Source organism: Drosophila virilis, chromosome 3 (genome assembly GCF_030788295.1).
Source record: "Drosophila virilis strain 15010-1051.87 chromosome 3, Dvir_AGI_RSII-ME, whole genome shotgun sequence".
Lineage (NCBI taxonomy): Eukaryota > Metazoa > Arthropoda > Insecta > Diptera > Drosophilidae > Drosophila > Drosophila virilis.
The window spans coordinates 19,284,927-19,306,901 of NC_091545.1; the positions used below are offsets into that span (position 1 = coordinate 19,284,927).

The following is a 21,975-nucleotide window of genomic DNA, read 5'->3' on the forward strand; positions in this document are numbered from 1 at the left end:
GCATCGCCAGTTGGAGCTAACGAAGCCAATGGAACCGCCATTGGGAATCGGAATAAAATAATTTAAATGCGGCTGTGTCTGTTGCTTGTTGTTCGCTTTAAAGGTTTTGAGTTTAAAAATTTATTTAACAATAGAATTTAGGTTTGAAAATAGGGTTTTATGCACAATAAATAAATTGAAATTTAAATCTCTCCAACTTGTGCTTCAATTCCAATTATGATGGGTTTAGAATTTAAGCAAGTTGTATTGGCGTAATCGAATAATCAGTTCTTTTGAGTTTCAATAATTCGTATATTAGATGTTTAATCTGAATTAATTTTGTACATTTTTGTAAATATTCGGTCCCACTGTGCGCTGCCTTCTGCCTTTTGCCTTCGGGCAAGGCAAAACTTTTTAGCATCGAGCATTTTCTGTGTGAAAATCACTCAAAATTGTGTTTAACTAAGCGTAAAAATTATAAGCAAATTAATTTGCAAAATCACAACAACAGCAACAACAATAATAGTTAGTTGGGCGGTTCCAGCAAAACTTTACTGAAACAATCAGGCGAGCAGCCGACACTCCGCTTAGGTCCGTTGGGATCCATCCTTCGTTCTTCCTTCCTTCGGCCTGACGCGGCGTCTGCAAAGCCAACCAAACGAAACAGAACGCCAACGAGTGGGACGATGGCAGCAGAGGTGTGGGCCGTGGGTTGGAAATAACCGACAATTTATCTGCATAAAAGCGCAGTGTGCAACTTTGATGTAGCCTTCATGGGATTGATGGGCAGACCAAACTTTACTGGCAATTAGTAAAAATTTAAGGCTGACCTCATGATTTATAAGGTTCTTCCATGTTAAAGTGCATAAAAACGATGTGAAGTCCTTCCATACCATATTTAATTAAATGCAATTTTAACATTAATATATATTTCATTTTCTTTAATAAATCAGAATTTATTTACAAAATATTACGAACATTAGATCTGATTTTGATAATCCTAGATGTGTTATATTCTAGAGGCATACAGGCGTAGCTCGGAATTGAAAGATATGAGATATGATCGAAAATATATATATTGCTAATATAAAAAAGGTCAGGTTTCCGTCAGGTTATGTCGTGTAAGTTGAAGGGTGGGGCTTTTGACGAAGTGTTAATGTACAATAGGAAATGTGTGTAGCAATTATTGGTAAAAAATGAGCCAAAGGAAAGCCTTATAATGCCTGCTAATCCGTTATACAACTAAATACGAATTTATAGAATTTATATATTGCTTAGCTTACTGATATGTACAGAATTTCTTGAATGGATCACCTGTCCCACATCAGACCCTTGACAACTGCAATTAAAACTTAGAAACATTAATTTGAGTACCAAAATAAATGAACCCACACCTTGATGCCCCGCGGTCGACCCACAAATCATTGCCATCATTAATTTGCATGCATAACAAAAGGCGTGGAAAGTCACAGCCTGTCTAAAAGGGACCGACAGCTAGCGGCCGCAAAGAAGGGAAAGGGGGTTAATGAAGTCCCCCAAAAATTGTTTGGTTAATGTTTAGTTGGTGTGCAGGAAAAATGGTCCGAGAATATTTAAGGAAAAATTTCCTATTTTTAGCAAATGTTGTTTTTCAATTTTCAAAAATAAACACGTAATCACAAAGCTTAGCGCTCAGCTCAGGAAATATTTTGAGACACATGTGGCAACAGCCAACCCAGAAAAATAGTCAATTATTTGTTGGGCCGTCAAATGCCTGCGGCCAAGCGGCAAACAAATTCAAATTTATGCTTTAACTTCTCGGCAGGCTCGTTAAAAGCGAGGTGCGAGTAGAGAGCGTACCCCATTTGCATTTATAAATTGTTACCAAAGCAGCTGAAATATTTGACAAGCCAAGGGGCGCGTCTCTTGGTGAGACGCCTGCCTCTCCCCGCCTCGCCTGGCCCGGCTGGGAGGCGGCATTGTCTGCGCTTAATTATGGGCACAAATAAATGTCTTTCATTTGGGTTATGTGGTCCAGTAGAGCGATCCAGTTGTTGCAGACTTTTAATGAGCTATTGACATTGCTGTGGGGAAGATGCAGGCAAGGGGCGAAGAAAGCAGCAAGTCAATAAATAACATCGAAAGGCCGTTATATAGAACTCTCAACGCGCTGCAGCAATGCAGAATAAATATACTGAGGGCTTTTGTGAGTGGTTTGTGTCCCTGGTAACCCCGATTTTCTCACTTTGCCACAAGCTTCGTCTCTAAACCTTACACTCTGAACTTCAGACCACTCCATTGGGGCACATTTAACGCCCCAATAATTAAACTCAATTAATGACCAAGTGACCAGTCAACTGCACATCAAAGTTGTTGCATTGCAACGGCAATCAAAGCGACAGCCGATATAACCCAAACTCCGAGTCAGACGTTGACTCTGTCAGTCGCTAACAGCTTCATTTGTCTTTGTTAAGTCCTTGCGACAAACTCGTTTTGGAAATCCACTGCACCCACACCCTTAACAGGAAAGTATACCCGCCGAGTCAAAGCAAATAAAACCACATGCTGTGTGGTGCTTATCTTGACAGCAAACATTTACAAAAATACGAAGCCAGGGACCGAACAGAAACACGTCTTTATCGCAACCAAACACAACAATTTCCAATTTTCCCATTGGCTTGTTCATCGTGGCTCCAAGCGCCCCTTGCCCTTGAGGCGCATCTTTCTTTTTAAATACTCCAGAGGTAGATTAATCATTGGCTTGCACGACTTTTGCCCCATCTAATAAGCTACCTGCTGCGGCCGTTCCTGAGGAGCAACTTCTCCCAAATCCAATTATAATTGCGCTTATCAAAAATAAGTTTTCGATACTTGCTCCCTTTCTGGAGTTTGGCAACCGTTGGAGTCCTTGTTGTCTCCACTTTGACACCGTCGCTGCCAATTTCGCCAATATGGCAATTTAATCCACACAATCGGTTTAAGGCATCGCCATTTATCTTTTTGGGGGTGCCTTTTCTGTGTAGATATACCTGGGTATATTCGAGCTGTGGTTTAAGCTTTTGCGGTGGGGGTTTTCCTTTCCATCGCTGTCAATTAACTCAAGTTTAATTGAAGGTGAAATTGTGTAAAAGAAAAGTTGATGTGGTCATGAAAGAGAGAAGAGTTTTTTTCCGATTATATGTATATGCAGCAGGATTAGATCGTATATTAAGCAAAGTAAATTAGATGTGAAAATCAGTTGAAAATAAATGGTGGCAAATATGATATCGAAACCCTTAGAGCTTGTCACATTCCACTAATCGAGTTGCAGCTTGTTGCATTTAAATTAAAAATTCCCATCATCCAGCTATGGCTCGTGTAGACCATACCCGAGGCTTAGCATAAATGGTACTTTCCTCATCTAGTCAAGTACCGTCTTTACCAACGTCCCCGAAACAGTTCAATGACAAGCCTTGGTTTAATTATACTTAAAATGTACATCCGGACTTTCACGCAGCAAACCACCTACCCCGAAATTGTTAAATAAATGGGAGGACTTCACTTTTCATTTCATTTTAGGCAAATAATAAATTTTCTCTTAAAATTCATTTCATTAAACAATTTCCATGAGCTGCGACATGGACACAAAAGCTGAGGGCCAGCTACGGAAATCTTTTGTTTATACGCCTGTGCTCCAGTCCTCTTTTCCTTCGTTCCTCCGGTTCTCGTGCCCGTACTCCACCAAATTAAGCAGGCTGACAATTTTCTCTCTAAACTGTATAACAACTTAATGAGCCTGCATAACTCTGCGACAGCACTGAGCGTAAAAGTCTGTCTTGCATTTTTGGGGCGCGGGACTGATAACAAAAACAAAAAAAAAAAAAAAACTCGTAAACTTGGCCCGAAGGCAACGCAGCTCCACAACGATGACTACGACGATGCGTCGCAACGGTAAAAGTCATTATTCAGTGTACTAGAAACTGACTGCAGGCCCCGCCGTTTCAGCCCTACACTGCGTGCAAAAAATAATCAACTTTTCCAGGACTGTGACACGTTGTTACAGCCTGGTGGCAAGTTTCGCGCAAAGTTTTGTGCTCGTCGTGGAGACAACTTCCGTTTGGAAGGAGCAGGAGCGTTTGCCTTGAGGCTATGTCGGTCGCATATGGCGTATGCCGTATGGCAATGGCCATGTCCTGGCCATGTACTGACTATATCCTGGCCATGCTCCCTTACAAATGACGCATTAATGAAGTGATTTCGCCTTCGTCCTGGGGATTGAATTTTTAGATTTTCTTTTGCCAGCCCACTCCAGCGCTCATTAACTTCCGTTTGAGGGCACCCACTAAACCAACTCCATACTCCACACTCCGACACCAACATCAACCCCAACACTGCCTAAACCTGGGAGCTGTTTGTTGCCTTATGCAAATGCTATTCTTGTTGTTATTTCCCGCGCTGCTGTTGCTGCCATTTTTGTTGTTTTTGGTTTTATAGAAAAACACGCAAAGTAAACAAACTTTTGGCCCTCCGCGCTCCTTGTACTCGTGCATCTTATACGACCAGAGTTTGCCAGCTTCCCGGCTTGTTTGTACATATTTTAATTACGCGTTTCTGATTGGAGTAACATTTGACTGAGGCAAGCCCGGAAAGCGTGGAACGCGTGCAAGGCGTTGACAATTGTGCCCAGCTGTCGTCGGTCGTCTGAAGCCCGCAATTTTGGTTGTTCCAAGTGGTTGCCCAAAATTGATATTTGGATTGTGCTGAACGGGGGCCTAAAAGGGAATACTCGCATATCTATGCGTTATTATTATTCTCAAAATGTGTTTGTTTTGTGTGCATAGTTTTAATTTTTTTAAATGATTATTTGTTCTTTTGTTCCCACTTTAAAAACAAGCATAAAAGAAAATATATAACTACATTGCGCACCCTTTACGCCCATTTTTCATCGCGCAGGGGTGGATTTTCCTCGGAGTGTGAAACATGACTCGAATGAATTCTCATAACGATCTTTGAAAATGAGCTCAAAGCGGATCGGATGGCAAAAAAAAAAGTTACACAAAACAGTTTTTCGCCAATTTTGCGCAGTTGACAATGGTTTAACACGCTTTCACTTCGAGAGGATGGATTCTCCGGAAAGAGTGAAATGAAGTTTCGTAAGGATCTTTATGAAACCTTTTTCACTGATTTTTCACAACTGTGGATGGATTTTTTTCTCATTCCCATCTTGGCATATGCATGCACCTAACATAAGAAAATATGGACAAACCTTTTCATATACAATTTTTGTTGTATCGATCTATATTTCGGCATGCGACGTGTAAGTGCAGAATATTAGGGCACTTGAGCACACTTGTTGCCAAGAAATTAGCATTGATTAGGGACTAGTATGTAACATATTTTGCTGGAAGGCAATAAACAACATAATAAATAAATTTCTTGGCGCAGAGCTCCATAAAAACAGAAAAGTGGCCACCCAATAAGCAAAACTGTCGATGTATTCATGCGAGCTTGAAATTCCAAAGAGCAAACAAATATGAGTTAGCTTTTGCACAGTGTGCTTCAGTTTTGTACTGAAATTCATATTTTTTTCGGCAGCTGCAGCAGCAAAATGGAAATCAACATTGGCAACATGTTGACTTGACAGACGGAGAGTGAAATTTCCAAGCAATTGACACCCTTTTTCAATCTGCCACTTCAAGCTGAAGTCAACCCTCGACGGCCTCATGGCTTATAAGGGCAATTTCAATAAATTTGAGGCCGCCCACACCGCTCGCTACAATAGCTGTATACATATAAGAATTTTTGCATAACTCGAAATAAGATTATATATTTTTATATATTCATTTTTTTATTTCGCCAATGTGAGTAATGGGTTAGCTTGGGCTAGGGTGGTTTTTTTTGGGCCTGTGCGAAAAACTGACTTTCGCAATCAATAAATCGATGTGAAAAGTCATTAACATAAATTACAGCAACAGACAATTAACAATCGACCTCCAATCATCATCAACAATTGGCATAATCCACTCAATGCCAGCGAACTGGCTGCGAAAATTGCCTCGTTTTAAATTGTAAATAAATTTTGATGGCATTAAATATTATAAAGCGCATACATAAGCCAGGAACGTGCACTGTAATGGCATCAGTCCTGTTAATTGTGCGCTTAATTAAATTTTCATGCAGGTGTAATAAATGATTTTCGCCCCTGATGTCTAATTAGATTTCCGTTTTTATGAGCTCAGGTCGCTCCCGTCGCATTGTCATTGACCATTGACTGACATTGTCCCCCATTGTGTCAAATGCCTAAGGCCGTAATTATGTCCGCGCAACTGAACAATTGAACGACTGAATAAGTGAAAAGCGAGTGACTGAGACCCGTAGACTTTAATATGGGAACACGCCCAGATTTTAAATACATATTTCGATTCGTTTATAGACTGAACCTTTAAATTTTGATATTTGATCACTGTGGACTGTGGTGCTAGTCCCAATGGTACAACTTTCCCGGAGTGGGAATTTTATTTCTTGGTGTTGGCTGCCCATCTTTGCTTTCTTTGTCAGACTTAGTTTCTGGTTTCTTAGGCTGACTTGGCGGAGCAGCCTTGGCAGGTCCCGCTGGTCCCGCTGGTCCCGCTGGCCTCGCTGGCCCCGCTGGCGTCGGTGCAGGTCTTGGAGTCGATCCAGCCTGAGGAGTTTTCTTTGCAGCTTCTGCTTCTTTGGCTGCCGCTTCGGCAGCTGCCGCTTCTTTGGCAGCTTCGGCGGCTGCAATAGCTGCGATTTCGTCTTTCTTCTGCTGAACTAAATCAATGGGTGGCCTCATCTGACGGCGTGCATCCCTTAGATAGTATTGAATTCCGAATAGTCGAGTTGAAGCATCTGCAGGAATGTCGGGATTTGCCTGGGTACGAGGACTAACGGTGTCCGCGTAGCGATGGTGAGTAACATGTTTACGGCCCAAAAGAAAGTCGCGCACGAGTTTTAAAAATGGCGAAATTTCACGGTGATTAGGCATGTCCAAATAAAAGATAATGTTTACCTTAAATATATAAAATTTTTTGTTAAAATATGTGTGGACTACAACTAAAAGATTTACAATCAATCAAAAAATTAATGGTTCGTCGAAATTTTAGTTTATTGTATCTAGAGAACCTCAAAACTGATAAAGCCACAAACGGATTGCCTACTATATCTAGTTAATACGCTTATCGCCTACTAATGCTGTTCAATTTGAAGCGCATATTCTGTGCTGAAACTTGACGAAGCATCCTGCATCCCAGTCCACAGTCTTTCAGTTATGTCAATTCAATAAGCAGCAATCGCATTTGACTGTCAATCAATTGCGCAACAAATCTGGCGAACCGCGTCAATGAATTTTAATAATGCCACAGAAAAAAAGAAACAAAAGGCACGCAACGGAAATCCAAGGGGAAATAAAGATTGCTGAATGCGAACTTGGCTAAATGAAATTTTTGCAGCTTTGTGAGACAAGGCGCAAATGTCCAATTGGAATTAATAAAAACACTTCAATTTCCGATGCCAATCAGTGAGTGCAAAATGAAGACCCCACGACAAGGGCGCTTCTGACGCTTCTGACAGCCGCACGCGCCAAGCTTTACTGTACTTTGTTTTCCACGTTTGGTCGTTGACGCCCTCGCATCGCCTAAGCTGTCATTTTGACAGCCCCATGGCCGGAAGTCTGCGCGCCGAACGTGTGAGATGTTTATCAACTGCGCGAGATCCTTGGAACACTGCTCACATTTCATCAGATAAGCAGCTTGTCGAGATTTACGAAATCGAGCTGATTATGTCTTTCTGATTGGCACAGGCCGGAGCCTGGTCGCGTGTTAAAGGGTGACCCAGCCCGATACAGCCTGTTTACCTTTTGGATTTTCAAAAGCCTGGAGCTGTCGGACGATACATGGTCACGTGGGCGGGGGTTGTTTTTCTGAACGCTTAGCTCTTGTACTACAAGCGGTACTGGCTATGGGAAATACATAAATCAGCTTGACTCCTCTCTATATTTGATTCTAATTTACGGCGCACGTTGCGCTGAAATCATTTGCGATAAGCCCGCGAATGTAAATATCAGGTTAACAACATTAACATTTTGAGCGCTGCACAAAACGAAAACTGATTTTCATGTGAACAAAACGGGGACTAAAAGTGCTCAAGTCTTGAGATGGTGATCAAGTATAGTTCTTATGGGAACTGTAAATATATTTAATGGTACTTTATATACTGAATCTCGTAATTCTCAAGTTTGAGCAAGTTGCTCTTACAAGAATTCCGTTTACAATCGATCAGCTATAAGTCAGACTAAGTTGACTTTAACTTTTTCTCTAAATTTCCCTACCACTAAAACCATATGCGTGTAGACATATATCGAGCTGCTAAACTTAGTTGATGTAATTTAAATACTTAGCCAAAATTAATTTGCCTTTTTCGTTCTAAAATCAGCAAATGCCCACGCATTTTTTAAATCGCATCATGTTGCAGCATTCAAGTTAATGTGAATAAAGACGCAATGCTATAAATTAATATATATAATTTTTTTAACAAACCAAAACGCTGAAATCCCCGGAGGGTTGTTTTGAATGCTGAAAACTGAACTGATTTTTCTGAATATTGTTTTTGTATTTTGTGAAAAACGGCACGCACGACCGGGAAAACCTTAGAGATGACATTCGATGCGCGGCTGTCGAACTCTTTGGAAAGGGTGTGTGGCTTATAGGGTGGTGATGTTGGTGGCACACATGCGGTTGACGTGTTCTCGAGTTCTGATTTAACTAATTGACACATGTAGCCAAGCATCTGTCTGAAATCAATTCGGGAATTCGGTAATTCGATCCACGATTGGGCAGCAGAGCAGACTGTGCCTTCAACATGAGGGCAGAGAAACAGCTATGAAAAGTTCAAGCCAAGCTTTCCGCTGTGTGCTCTAGCGTAATTCGATATGTCAACAGTGTCGGAAGGTTGCTGCAAATTTAAAGAAGCAAAGATACTTTGCGAAAAGTAAAAGTAGCGAAGGTCAACATCATCAAAATGTCTGGCTAAACTTGCGGGCAGGACAAACACACATGCCACATGCCACATGCCACACGCCGCCGAGCAGGCCGAGGAGTTGCTGCCCGCTGCTGGTAGCCGAAGGCCAAAGAAGCTGCGTCGAAAGAAGCTTGTAGTGAAAATGATAATGTTAAAGTTTACAACTTAAGTCGTCAAAGTCAAACACACTCTAGGGAAATTACAAACACATTCGTGACAAGGATGTGAGGTTGCCCCTGGTCTGGCTCTGCCGTCGGCACTGGCTTCCAGCTGCATGGGGAGGTCAAGAGCTGAGGGTGGCGCCTCGAACGAACTTTTCTCTTATGTGATGAAATGGACTCGCACTAAGTTTACCTGTTCAAATCTTAAGCTCACAATCCGATGTTGGGTTTGTTGTTATTGCAGTTACTGTCTTTGCGCGCTCTTATGCTTTTACAGCGCTTCGGGGTGGTATTAGTGTAAAGCTCGCCCAGACGCCACTTTTGGTGGCTCAACTTTGAGATACAACAACACGGCGTCCCCGATTGTTCTGCTCGGCCATTAGCATAAATAAACGCTCTAAGTACGCCCCATAAAGGTGTAAATGCTTGATATTATTAGCCATGCTGCCAGCCGAGCGAGGCTGGGCGTTGGTCGAGAGTCTGACAAAACCGCCAACGGCCTTAGACGGGGGACTTTTGCTAGCGCTAAAATTTTATGCTGCTCCAACACATAAAATTTGCTCTCAAGTATTTCATAAAATTTTGTTACGCATCAAAATGAGTTGCACGCCGGGATGGACTTGACTTTTGTTGTCTCATCAAATGAAATTTTATTAAATGACCCCCCAAGTTTTAGCTGTGAAATTAGCGGACCGTGTTGGTGTCTTTAATTCAACTGACGATAATGAAGCTATCCCATCTGCATGACAGCGCAAATAGGTCAGCTTTAAACAATATGATGAATTGCACAAATGCATGAGGAGAACGCTTCTGTCGAAAGTTATTTTAACACATAATTGTGCTACATATAAAATAAATGCCCAATTTTTTTCCTCTAGCTTCTGTTTTTCCTAAGATCGACGTGTTAATGTTGTAACATACATTCGCTCAATTGCGATATTCCCTATTTTCTTACAACCGATTTTCAATAGGTAAGGAGTATTAATAATAGCCTCATTAAAATGCGCAAACGTTCTGTTTATGCACCGAAATTGCGTTTGAGTTTCTCTCCATTCAACTGGCGCTCTATTCAGTTCGGTGCTAAATGCGCAGCCTTTATTCATTTCATGGCCACGTTTATTGTTTTTCAAGTCATTTTCGGCATCTTATCAATTTTACTCACAAAGGCAGCAGCAGGCTGCCACATCTGCCACTCCTGCTCCTGGGCCTCCTCCATCTCCTTCTGCTGCTGCTGCTGGTCGTGGCAATAAAAGAGTAACCATTGTTTCCGTTCGGCTGTCATTGATAATGGAGACACCAGGAACATTGTCTTTGGGGAACGCCTCCCAGTTGATGGTGGAATACTTGAACTGGCTTCCGTGAAACGTGACTCTCTTATCAATGCGACTTACTTATTTTGAAGACGCAGCCGCCGTCGTGCCCCGGCGAGCTGCCCGTTCCGGGCGCTATCGCAGCGGCAATTAAAATTTGTAGCTATTGGTAAATGGAGACTACAATGGGGAGTTCCAATTCGATTTCGATTGCGCATCGTTTGCAAATCATTTCGCAATTGCCCAGAATTGGAATGGCTTTGGGGCAACTACTTCCGCCTCTTCCCGTCACTCTATTTTCCTTGTTCCCATGCCTTAGGTCTTTCACTCCCCGTCTGCGCCAACGACACGGCCTCATTTTTCACAGTGACAGCGCAATGGGCGTTAATTGCGAGGGTTTGGTAAGGTTAAGATAAGCGCGCGTGATTTTCCTCCGAATTTTGCACCCAGCGGGCACAAACGCCCATCGTTTGGAGGGGTTGCTCAAATTTTGACTTGTTACCGCCAGCATTCTTTCTTTCTTTTTTTTTTATCTGCATCTTCAACCATTCAAATGAGTTTTGCCTTTTGGGCGTGCCGCTCGTCCTGCGATAAGAGCGCATAGGGCAGGAGGTCAAAGTATATTTTTTGAATTGGCAAAACGTGCTGCAAATGGCTTAATTACGTCTGAAGAGCCAACTTTGATCTTGACTTTTGCAAGGTAAAAAAAAAACTCAAGTCGTGGCATGGTCTCAGCTGTGTTCTGAGATAGAACAGATTGATTTTAAAATGAGCAACAATTTTGCCTGGCTTTCTTTAAAGCATTGAGGGTCTCCTCAATATAACCAAGGGTATAGGGTATAAAAAGAATGGCAATGTTAAAAAAATGTTTATAGGAAAAACTAAACATCTAACACTTTCGAATATCAAGAAAGCTGCGTTAATCTTAATCGATTTTACTTTGAATTATTTTCATTATTTTTTTTTTTTTGGCTAGGATCAATTATTCTTATGCCACAAATAATAGTTGACTTTATGCCCAGGTGTCTGTATGCAAATCCACATTGTACCATAGCTTGGAGGTCTGCATGGAAGGGAGCCAGCATTTAAATGCACATATTTCACAGTAAACATGACTTGACAACATGTCTGCCTTTTTCGCATGGTCTAAATATGTAAACAAATAGTTTCGGCAATTGCCAAGTGGGGCATGTCAGGAGCACATGCGAAGGCCTCACCTCCACATAGGCATACAGGTCAGGTCCAGACCCGAACCCAGACCCATGCGCATGCCCATCCCACCCGGCGACTGGCTGCATGTTGTGGCATGCGGTTGTGCAACGGCAACAACTTTTGCAACATGCAACCAACGAACCAGACGACTCGACTGCCTCTGCTTGGCTGGCTAAATAAACGAGGCCTTAAATCGAACTTTGTACACGGCTCGGGTCGTTCTGGATTGTTGTGGGTTGTTCCGGGCCAAGGATCGACAGTCGCCGGGCCACAGGCAGGACCAAAGCCAGGGCAAGGCAGGTAGCTACAGGGCTGCCGTCTCGTTTGAGGTTAACATATTTCAAGCCGCCACCCAAGCGACTCTAACGACAGCCTGCGAGCCCGGCTAACTGCCTGGCCATTTAACATGTTGCCAACATGCGTGGCAATTTTGCAAATTATAAATTTTCCACCTGCGCAATATGCTGCATGCCTGGCCAATTGGGCGCAGACCGGCGCGGGGATGCACAGCCCACATAACTGTTGTTTAAACTTTTAAGCGCACACGCTTCCTGCCTGTAACAATAGGAGCAACAACGACGACAACTATCTGACAATTGATCGTTGTTTCCGCTACTGCTCGACCCAACTAGATTCAACTTGGCTTCTTGCCGCTGTCTGCTAGCTGAAATTAAGTCGACACCGGCGTGGCGCGGCGCAGCGTGTTGATAGTATTTAAACACAATGCAACACAGCACTACAACGCTCGAATATCCTGAAACATGGGCTCTGTAAATAGTCCTGAAGCTGTCTGTTGTTTCCGTATTCAAATAGTTGGCAGCACTTTTCCGTGTAAAACACAGCGTATGACGCATGTTTGCCCTCATTCGCCACAAAAGTTGTGGCCAAAGTTATTGCACAAGCAAGCTCAAAACTGTGCTGTGATGTTAGACATTGTTTAAATAAAATGTTCAACAATATCATAAATAAAAGAGTTTTATATGTTGATTAAGGCTGGGATGTCGGCCATGTAATAGTCATATAGACCGCACAGTGAGCAGGAAATTCAGATCCCGATGATAACAGAAACTATTAAGAATATTATTTCTTCTTTTAAATTCTAATAATATAACACTACTGATAGTATTCCTTATAATATTATATCAGTTTATTGTTTCAATATTTTAAATAATTATTTAAGGCATATATAAGTTCATGGTACAATTGAAGACGGATTCAATCCCAGCTGCATTTTATCGCCTAGATAAATCAATTTGCACACATTTATTTAAATGTTCAATTTGAAATAAATTTAGTGAGAACAAGGTCCATCAATAATTCAACTGGGGCAAGTGACCCCAGTGCAAGAAATTTGCATTGAACAAAACGGAAAATGCGAGCAATTTGCGTAAGAGCAAATTAAATATTGTAACTGTAAAATAAATCTGATATGTATCGAAGCCAAAGTGCAAAGGACAACAGGCAACAGGACAAGAGGACAACAGACAGCACACAACTGGACAGCAGGACAACAAGACAACAAGACAAGAGTCGAGTCGAGTCGAGAATGCTTACGTCTACCGACTGCATAAACAAGACTGCAGAAAAATATAAACAATATGCAAAACATGATGAAGACGTACAGTAAACGAGCCGGCAAGCTCGGCAGGCGGGCTCAAAGACTGGGACCTCGGGCGACTGTACCAAATATCGAGTATACGCACCGCGGCTCCACTCTGGCTACATGACTTTGCATCCCAATAGCAGACAGAGCGTTGCGACTGAGTGGGCGGGCTGCGGTGGGAATTTGTAACAAGGTCAACATTTTGAAATATGCTGCCATCAATTTAACATCAAATGGCCATAAATCTTGGGCAGCAGAATATATATTGAATAACAACTGCGAAATAAATATTTAAATACATAAGCTATATGTCGCATCAACAACAAGCTGTACGTCAAATATTGAAATAAACGCGAGCCAATAAAATTTTGTACCATTTGAAACGAGCTCAGAGCGTTTATGTCCCGATTGCGACATCAATTTGCATTAAATGAACGTAACAGCAGCTAAATTAGAGCAAAAGTCCCTTTTCAGTTTGATTGACGTTGCATCAATATCAATCGAAAGTCAACAGTATATCAGACAGTATATTCTTTATATAAATGTATATCGCATATAAAAGCCTTTTTCCGCTTCTTCTTTTAAGTGAGTTTTTCGATTGTTTGTCTTTGCCTTCTGTTTGCCTTCGTTGAGACACAAAGACAACGGCAACGAATTTAAAAATATTGCTCTGAGAATGGAATTCATTAAATATATCGAAACAATATTTTAATGTTGGAGCAGGACGCCAGGATAAACAGATTGTCGGTTGAGAAGTTATTTTAAAAGTAAAAAGCTTTAAGTTCTGGGCATGGAAACGTATTTAATTTAAGCTCTTCCAAAAAAATTCTGCAAAGAATTTTTATAAGCATTTAAAAACGAGTAAGACGGCTCTAGATTGTGTGCTTGACTAGGAGATACCCTAAAATAAAATATGCCAAGTAAAAATTAACAATATGAGAGCATACATAGCCTAAGATAATAATAATAAAAATAGGAAGATTGGATGTTTGAATAAGACTCAAAGGAACTAGGCACGGGCCATAATGGGACCTACGTACAAAATGTCTCTAGCGTTCATATGAACAAATGGACAAACGGACAGGCAGACATCACTAGATTAACACACCTGTTGATGCAATATATCCGTTTCTGGGGTGGGAGAAGACTTATACCTTAAACCATTTTTGTCTGTTTCAATGGGTGCAGGGAATAAGTTTAATTTACTATATTTTATGAATGTTGATTTCTTAAATGACTTTTCCGTTTTTTTTTTGAACACTGTCCAACTACTATTGATGAGTAAATAGTTAAGATCATAAAATAAGCGACTATTAAACCATTCACTTTGTGCATAGAGTAGAAAATTCCCATACTTTCAATTAAATTCTCAAAGTACGGCGCTGATATTTGATACATAGTGTGCTCAATACATTGCATGCCGACATTCTCTCTCTCTTTATGGTAATCGGAAATTTCCATCGAATTTCTCCACTTAAATCCATTCAGCAATCCCAGACCAAACATTTTTGCGGATCCTTCAGCAATCCGCACACTTAAAATATTTACGCAATCAAAATTAATGCAACTGTCATGTTTTGGCCCCCTCGAAGCGTTAAATGCAAATACACTTTAGAATTGTAGCCGACCGCATCAGGAAGCTGCACGCACCCTTGCGCCTTCACACACGTATGCCAGCTACATTCCCCTGGCTGATGCATGTTTAAATTTAAACAGTAAAACCAAACTCATTACCAACAACAGGCTGAGTGTCCTCTGTGCTGTGCTGTGTGTCTGTCCGTCGTTGTCAAATTACCAAACTGTCCTTTTGCGTAATTTTGTGGACATTGAAAATCGCTTTGATTGAACCGCATGCCATGCAGGCAACAACAGCAGCAACAACGGCAGCAGCAACGACTGGCGCACTACAATGGCCGCACATAAAACAAACAGACCACGTCCTGGCAGTGTCCTGGCCACATCCAAATCCACTCGCAGTTGCAGCTGTAAATGCGCTCCGCTGCACTTACACGCATCCCAGTTTCAGTTCGATGTGTAAATTGTCGATGCGGATGCCATGCGGATTGGGTATTGGAGAATTAACGCATTGGAGGATTGGTGGATTGGAGGATTGGGGTATCGGTTTTATGTCGCTTGCGCCCGAATGGAGACGCATTTTACTGCCCTGCTAATCTCCGAGCTATATGTTGCATTCTCCATTAAAAGCGAAACCAAACTCGGCCAACTGCCACCCAGCGCAGGAGAAGGAGGCAGGGAGGTTTGCCGGCCCAGCAAGTTGACTTTGAAAATCAATTAACAACATCAAACAGACACTGGATGCTGACGTGGACAGCTGTTGGGTGAGGCTCAGGGAACAGCCACCCGCCTCCAATGGACTGCAACAGCCTCTTGCCGCCTCGCAAGTGTGTAAATTGCAACTGTTAATCAAATATGACAGCGCAGGCGATGCAAAATTTCCATGTGTGTCAGTCACATTAATTGTCCGCACCAAGTGGGCGGGTCATATGCTCGGCGAAGGGGGCGTATTTTATTGTTGCGTTAATGAGTGTGCATAGCATCGCCGTGGGCTCAGTCGGCTGGGTGTGAGGCAACCATAGGCCATGGTTTGGTTCCTTCCACAGACGCTGACTGCAGTGTGCTGATGTGGCATAAAAATATGTTGCCATACGGCATGTGGCGCAAATTTTAATTAATTATATGCGCAAGTCGCTAGAATAAAGGACATTAATTGGATAATAATTGCATAAATGACAAATAGTTGGCAACATTGATTTGATCTGCACATCGGACAATTAAATGTACAAGAAATATGCCAAGCTTTGCTATCAAAACTCAACACTTCAAATCAAAAGCTCTGACAGTCGGAAAGTCATGTCGTAGACGTCACAAAGCATATCCGGTCAATGACCACTCGTTAAAGAAAACCATTTGCAACTTTCCTAATTAAACAAGCAACAACTTTGTTTAATCAACTTAATCAACTTGAAACGACAAGCTCAAACATACATATACACACACAAAGATAGCCCACAAGTATCCATTCCCCTTGCTAAATTCAGACACAAACTAATAAAATTATTTACCCAACAAAAAGTCAACCCACAACTGCACAATGCACCAACAAAAAAACGCATGGCAAGTTATGAGCACGTAGATGACATAAAATGTGTTGGATCTGAGATGAACAGCAGCTGAGCTGGGTTCGCATCATCGCATTTGCATGCAGCTCGCAGCGAACATGACGTGATAATTAACCCAACTGCCTATAACCTCAGCCATGCCCCCAGTCAGGTTTATTCTCAGCCCCTTTGCTCAAATCAGAGACAATTTACAAGATGCAAACATCAAGTTTTATGACGTCTAGGCCATAATTATGCGCGATTTGTTACGTACGCAACGCTTGGGGATGGATAGGCCCATATATTTGGAGAGTTGGCTTAGCAGCGACAATTTTAATGGGCAATTTATGGGAAGATCTTAGGCAGAGAACTGTCAGGGTTATAGGCAAAATAGTTGTGGGGTTTGAATATTAATGTTCTTCCCAGCTCATGTCAATAAAACTTTATGAATTCGTGCGAGATAAGCATCTGATACGAGCTTTAATGGTTTATGTTCGAAGCTAGATATATTGAGGCCAATAATAAGCACTAGTTGTATATTCGGCCAATTCGATCTGAGTATGAGCTGGCTTTAATATGCCTTATTGCAAAAAGCGAGTATTAAAGCTCTTGCTGTCGTCTCATTGGATTCTTTATCCTTAGCCGGGTCTTTGTTGTCGAAAAAATGCCTGATGAACAGTGTCAGACTGAAACGCAAACCGCATTATCTCATCCTCTTTCCGCTTATCGCACTGTTTATGTGACTTGGGGGCCATCCCGACATGTCTGCGGTATGTGAAAGCATTTCCCATAAGACCTTTCATTGGTGCAATCTTGCCTGGCCGGCTAGACGCCATTAGATGCCACAAGAAGCTAAGCGTCGAGCTGTTGACTGCTTTGTGGTGATAGCTGAGAATTAATTAAACGCCGAATTAAATTAAAATAAAACCGCAAAGTCGCAAACTGCTTTCAAGTGGGGATATACCCGGACTATTACGGCTATTAATAATGGCATAAGCGACTCCAAGATATATTCAGATATACTGTTAAACAGTGAGGGAAACTTACTCCTCGGCCCCGTCGCCTTTTTTGCTTGAGCGTTTTGATGGCTCTGTCTCTCCGGCCTTTCTGAACACCATAGCCTTTGACGTCTGCTTCCTCTGCTTTTTTGTACTCATCGAAAAAGGCACAACAATAAATGCGCCCAACCACGTCGACAAAAGAAAAAAACAAAGCGAAAACTCCTCGGGTGAAAGGCTCATGGCGAATGGTCCGATGGGCAAAAGGGTGAATGGGTCGGGCGGAAGCATGAAACGAAACAACTGCAGCAAATGCAACTCTGGCTGGGACTTTCCACTTCCGCCTGCCCTAAAAGTTTAAATTCATTTCCGTTAGGGCATAGATTTTTGCGAAAAATTAATTAGAAGTTGCACAAACACGCGACTGGATTGGATACAGTGCTTTTATCTTTGCGTTCAATCCCAAAAGGATTCGTTTGTTTTGCCTTTTATTTTCGTCTTCTATTTCATGCCATTTATGTAGCATTTGGCCCATTTAGCAGCCCCGAAATAATCTGCGACAATTTGTCGAATACTTTGCAGAGATCAGCTCTTGCAGGTTTCGGTATGGTTCTTAGCGGGCAAACTGATTAGTGTAGTTTCGTTTAAAGTGTTTGTGCCAACAAACTGTTTACCGAAAACGTTTTCCAATTGTCTTTCGTCTTAAGCTCTCCTCGCACTTCTTAACCGGTTCTAGAGACACGTCCCTCTTGTCGTTTTGTAGTATGTAATTAGTAGCAATTAATTAAGATTAACATTTGATAGCTTCTATTACGAGTGGGCAACAATGAACGTGTCCACGACTTGGCGTCGGGCAGACCAATGTCTACGAGTCTAATGTGTCGACCAGACAGACAAATTTCCCACATAGGTTGCTGCCACCTGACAGAGATAAATGACTCAGTTTGCACTAAGTACACCACGATTAAATACAGGAGAAAAAAAAAGGAAAAGTATTCTAGGTACCCACTTCCAGACTGCCGTTTCATATACTCGAACTAGCTTCTACTAATATTTATATGAATTTTTCACGCTGCGCTTCTTTTCTTTTAATATTGGTTTTTATATGGTTCGCGGTAGGTATCCAACAATTACTTTGTGCAGTAGTAGAAAGTTCCTAAGATATGCCCTTTAACCTTTTCACTCAAAGAGTTTTTTTTGGAGTGATGAACATGAAGATATCCATATAAAAATAAAGAATATCCCTTACCTAATATAATGGTACAATGCTGACAAGATTATAATTATTTATTTGCTTCTTTGCTTAGTCAAGATATTTGAAACAGAAAGCTTTACACAAAATACTTTGATTTCTTATCGTAAGTCCTGTTACAGTTATGGTCGGTCCGATCTAGTAGTTCCTCAGCGTAAACTAAATTAGTACACCTAAAGACGAACTTAAACCTTTTTCGTTTTATTTCAGGCCTGAAAGATCCGAATTTGGATAGGCATACCACTAAAGGTAAGCAAGCGGTGTTTTTAATTGTATTAATTTCTTACGTTAAGCCAGGCAAAATCAAAAATTTATTAAGGCCCCTACTTAAGCTAAAATTGTCTAAATAATTGCAAACCAAAATTTGTTGCTCGGCACAAAGTCAAAGGGCACCACAATAACCCAAACGAAACCCACACACTCGACCACAATAACTATAAATTCCCAGGCTCCAGAGTTCGGGTGGAGATGCGGACGAAGACACCAACCAGAAGCCTCTTTAAAACGCAATCAAGCTGAAAATTAATTAAAATTTTAAGCGGGATATGAAAATAATGTGCAGCCGAAAGAAATTACACTGGCAAACACGCAAGCAAAACAGGACCAAGATCTCACTGCAGCTCACCCAAAAATGCCCCAGCTCCAAACCCTGAACCGCCCTTCACCTCACTTGAAGCAGCGTTTAATTTAAAACTCACTTGTTACATTTTTAGACGCTGACTTCGACTTGTACATCCTCTGGATTCCCGCCACAGTCCCGGCTCCTGCCTTAGACCCCGTCGTTGTCCCAGTTGGAAGTCGTCTCGATTTCATTAAAAATGTTTTTATGCTCACATTATCCTTTTACTTTAGCGTCGACTTCACGTCTCGCTGTTTTAGTGAGCAATTTAATTTGACTATGAAACGGCAGCCGCATCCTTGACACTTTCGCTTTTCCGCCGCACCCCACCCATCCTTTTTTGTAGCCCTGCCTACCCCTTGCCAATGGCTTGTTTTAAGCAGCTTAAGCTTGTCGTTGACGTCCTCGTTACCCACGGTTGCTGTTGCTGTTAAAGGGCTCATAATTTCACGCTCCGCGCACACACGCGCCCCCCCCCTCATCGTGCACAGGTGCACCTGTGACTGCCACTCGTTCGTGGCCTTTAAGTGAAGAGTTCCCACTGAATTCTGTGTGCGTGTGCCGACACAATTTTCACCAACAATTTTGCTTCTTTTAGCTTTGAGTTTTCCTGCTTGAGTTGGAGAAGACCTCACTTCAAATCCAATAAACTTAAGTGCGCCGCCGCTGGCGTTGGTTTGGCCTGGCCTGGTCTGGATCCGATATTGGTCTGACGCATTGCCACTATTCTGGCTTGTTGGTATTGCATGCCACACGATCCCATTCTTAGGAGTTGCCACTGTTTGAACTACTCTAGCATTGAACTAAATGTTGTATAGGTGACTGTGAATCATAAAGTGTACGAAGCAAGCTCTCAATAGCTTTTTGAAAATTTTACTTGTACTTACCCTTTTTGTTCTACTCTTTTTACTTTTCCCGCCATTTATGTTGTCCTTCGAAGCCTTGTTTCGATTCGACTTTGACTTCTGTTGACCCTCCTCCAGTACTCGTAGAATTAAATGAAACTTTCAATTACAGACAGGAAAAAATCAACGAAACTTCTTGCATGCCTTTTAGCTATTGAAATGTTGGACATTAGCATTCTACATACGTTTGCTTGTATTTATGGGCTTTTAAATGGATTGGCCTGTCCGGCTAATGTGATGAATGGCTGTGTCAATGCACCCAGCAAAAAAGGCCGTAATTATTCTGTAGTGACAAGACTGGCTTCTTCACCTTTCAGTACTCAGGACCTATACTTCAGCTGCACAATATGCCATAGCTAAAAATAAACTCATCTGCTGCTCACACTCGTATTCCCGGCTACATCACTTTAATTCCATAAATCAAATGCCAAGAACACGTTAAGAAGACCATACGAGCAGCAGGGGGAATGGCAGGCTTACGGTAGACTGCAGACCGCACATATCATAATATTTAACATATTTCACTTAGGCAAACATTTAATCCTGTAACTTGTCTGGTCCTCGACCTGGCCCTGGCCCTGGGCCTGAGCTTGGCTGGTATCCGCGTTTACCTTCTGGTTGCATGCAGGCCGTGGCGGCAACATTTTCATTTCCGTTGGCGTTTTATTTTTATTTCTTATTACACGTTATCAAATAATGAATATCAAATGTAATGCTTATCATTTATTTGCCAAGGCGAGACCCAAATGGATTCGATGGCAGGAACTTCTGCAGAAGCTGACCCAGCCCTAGCTGCTGCCTTAGCTTCAGCCCCATCTCCATCTCCAGGTGGCAACATATATATTATAATATTTACTTAATTTTCATTTCTAATTTTTCGCCTTGGCATGAGGCATATGAAATTGCTGCCAGACCTTGGCCATGGATAGACAAAGTGGAGGAAAGAAATGCTGCATAATAAGCGAGGCTCATAGCGAAAGTTGTTGTTGGTAAAAGTCAATTGGGGTGTGCGAAGCGAGCATGATTCCTGATGTGCTTTGCAGGTGGTTTAAGCCGGCATCTAAAGCGATAAGCACAGTATTTGAATTTTTAATAAAATGAAATGCGAATCCCTACAAGTTTGGCTCGCCCCATTCTTTAATGCATTTGCCACTTGTGCAGATGCTGCCACCACGAACAAAAAAATTATTCAAATTCAGTTCGTGGCTGCCGCCATTTTCCTGTCACTGGCTGTGAAAACTCACAGCTTCCCCAGCTGCTTCTTGGCATATTTCAGCTAATCTTTTGGTCAGCCAGCACTGACACCCACATACCATTGCCTTTTGCGTTCTCATTCCCATTCTTATTGCCCATGACCGTCTGTCTGTCGCCTTGTTGTCTATTCGCTTTTTGAAATTCCAATTTGAATGCTTCGTGGTTTTTCCAGCGACCGCTTCGCCCGTTTTGGCTGTCCCTACGATTCAGTGGCTCGAACCAATATTATTTTATTCATGCCATCGTCATCTTATTTGTCTTTTTCGCACTGCTGGCGTTTTCGTCGTCGTCGTTTTCTTTATTGCACTTGAAAAATCGTAATTAGAATTGGTAATGTATTCAAATTAACTTTCATTTCCGTGTATTTGTTTTGCCTTCGCTATTCTTCATCAAGATTTTGCGCTTTTTGTGGGGGGCGGACATCGCACCCACCTTCTACCTGTGCAGCGAAAGCTTTAACTTGACAATTAAGCGATAAGCGAGAAATGATATTATCTGAATATTGAGTACAAGAAGAATTTGAGCACCCTCATTCCATTTGGCTTCAAACTAAAATTGATTATTCC

At 41.9% G+C, this 21,975-nt stretch overlaps 2 protein-coding genes across 2 annotated transcripts in view; one reads left to right on the forward strand and one right to left on the reverse strand.

Annotated features, from left to right (window-relative positions):
• LOC6622406 (probable serine/threonine-protein kinase cdc7) overlaps positions 1–21,975 on the forward strand; it is a 120,196-nt gene that overhangs the window by 20,757 nt on the left and 77,464 nt on the right. Inside the window, exon 3 of the mRNA XM_032434718.2 lies at positions 18,842–18,880. Within this exon, the coding sequence (XP_032290609.2) occupies positions 18,842–18,880 (39 nt within the window). The remainder of the gene's footprint in view (positions 1–18,841; positions 18,881–21,975) is intronic.
• Positions 6,285–7,085, reverse strand: ND-B14.5AL (NADH dehydrogenase (ubiquinone) B14.5 A subunit-like). The gene has a single exon (XM_002047901.4). The coding sequence runs from the start codon at positions 6,944–6,946 to the stop codon at positions 6,416–6,418; it is 531 nt and encodes a 176-aa protein (XP_002047937.2). The 5' UTR covers positions 6,947–7,085; the 3' UTR covers positions 6,285–6,415.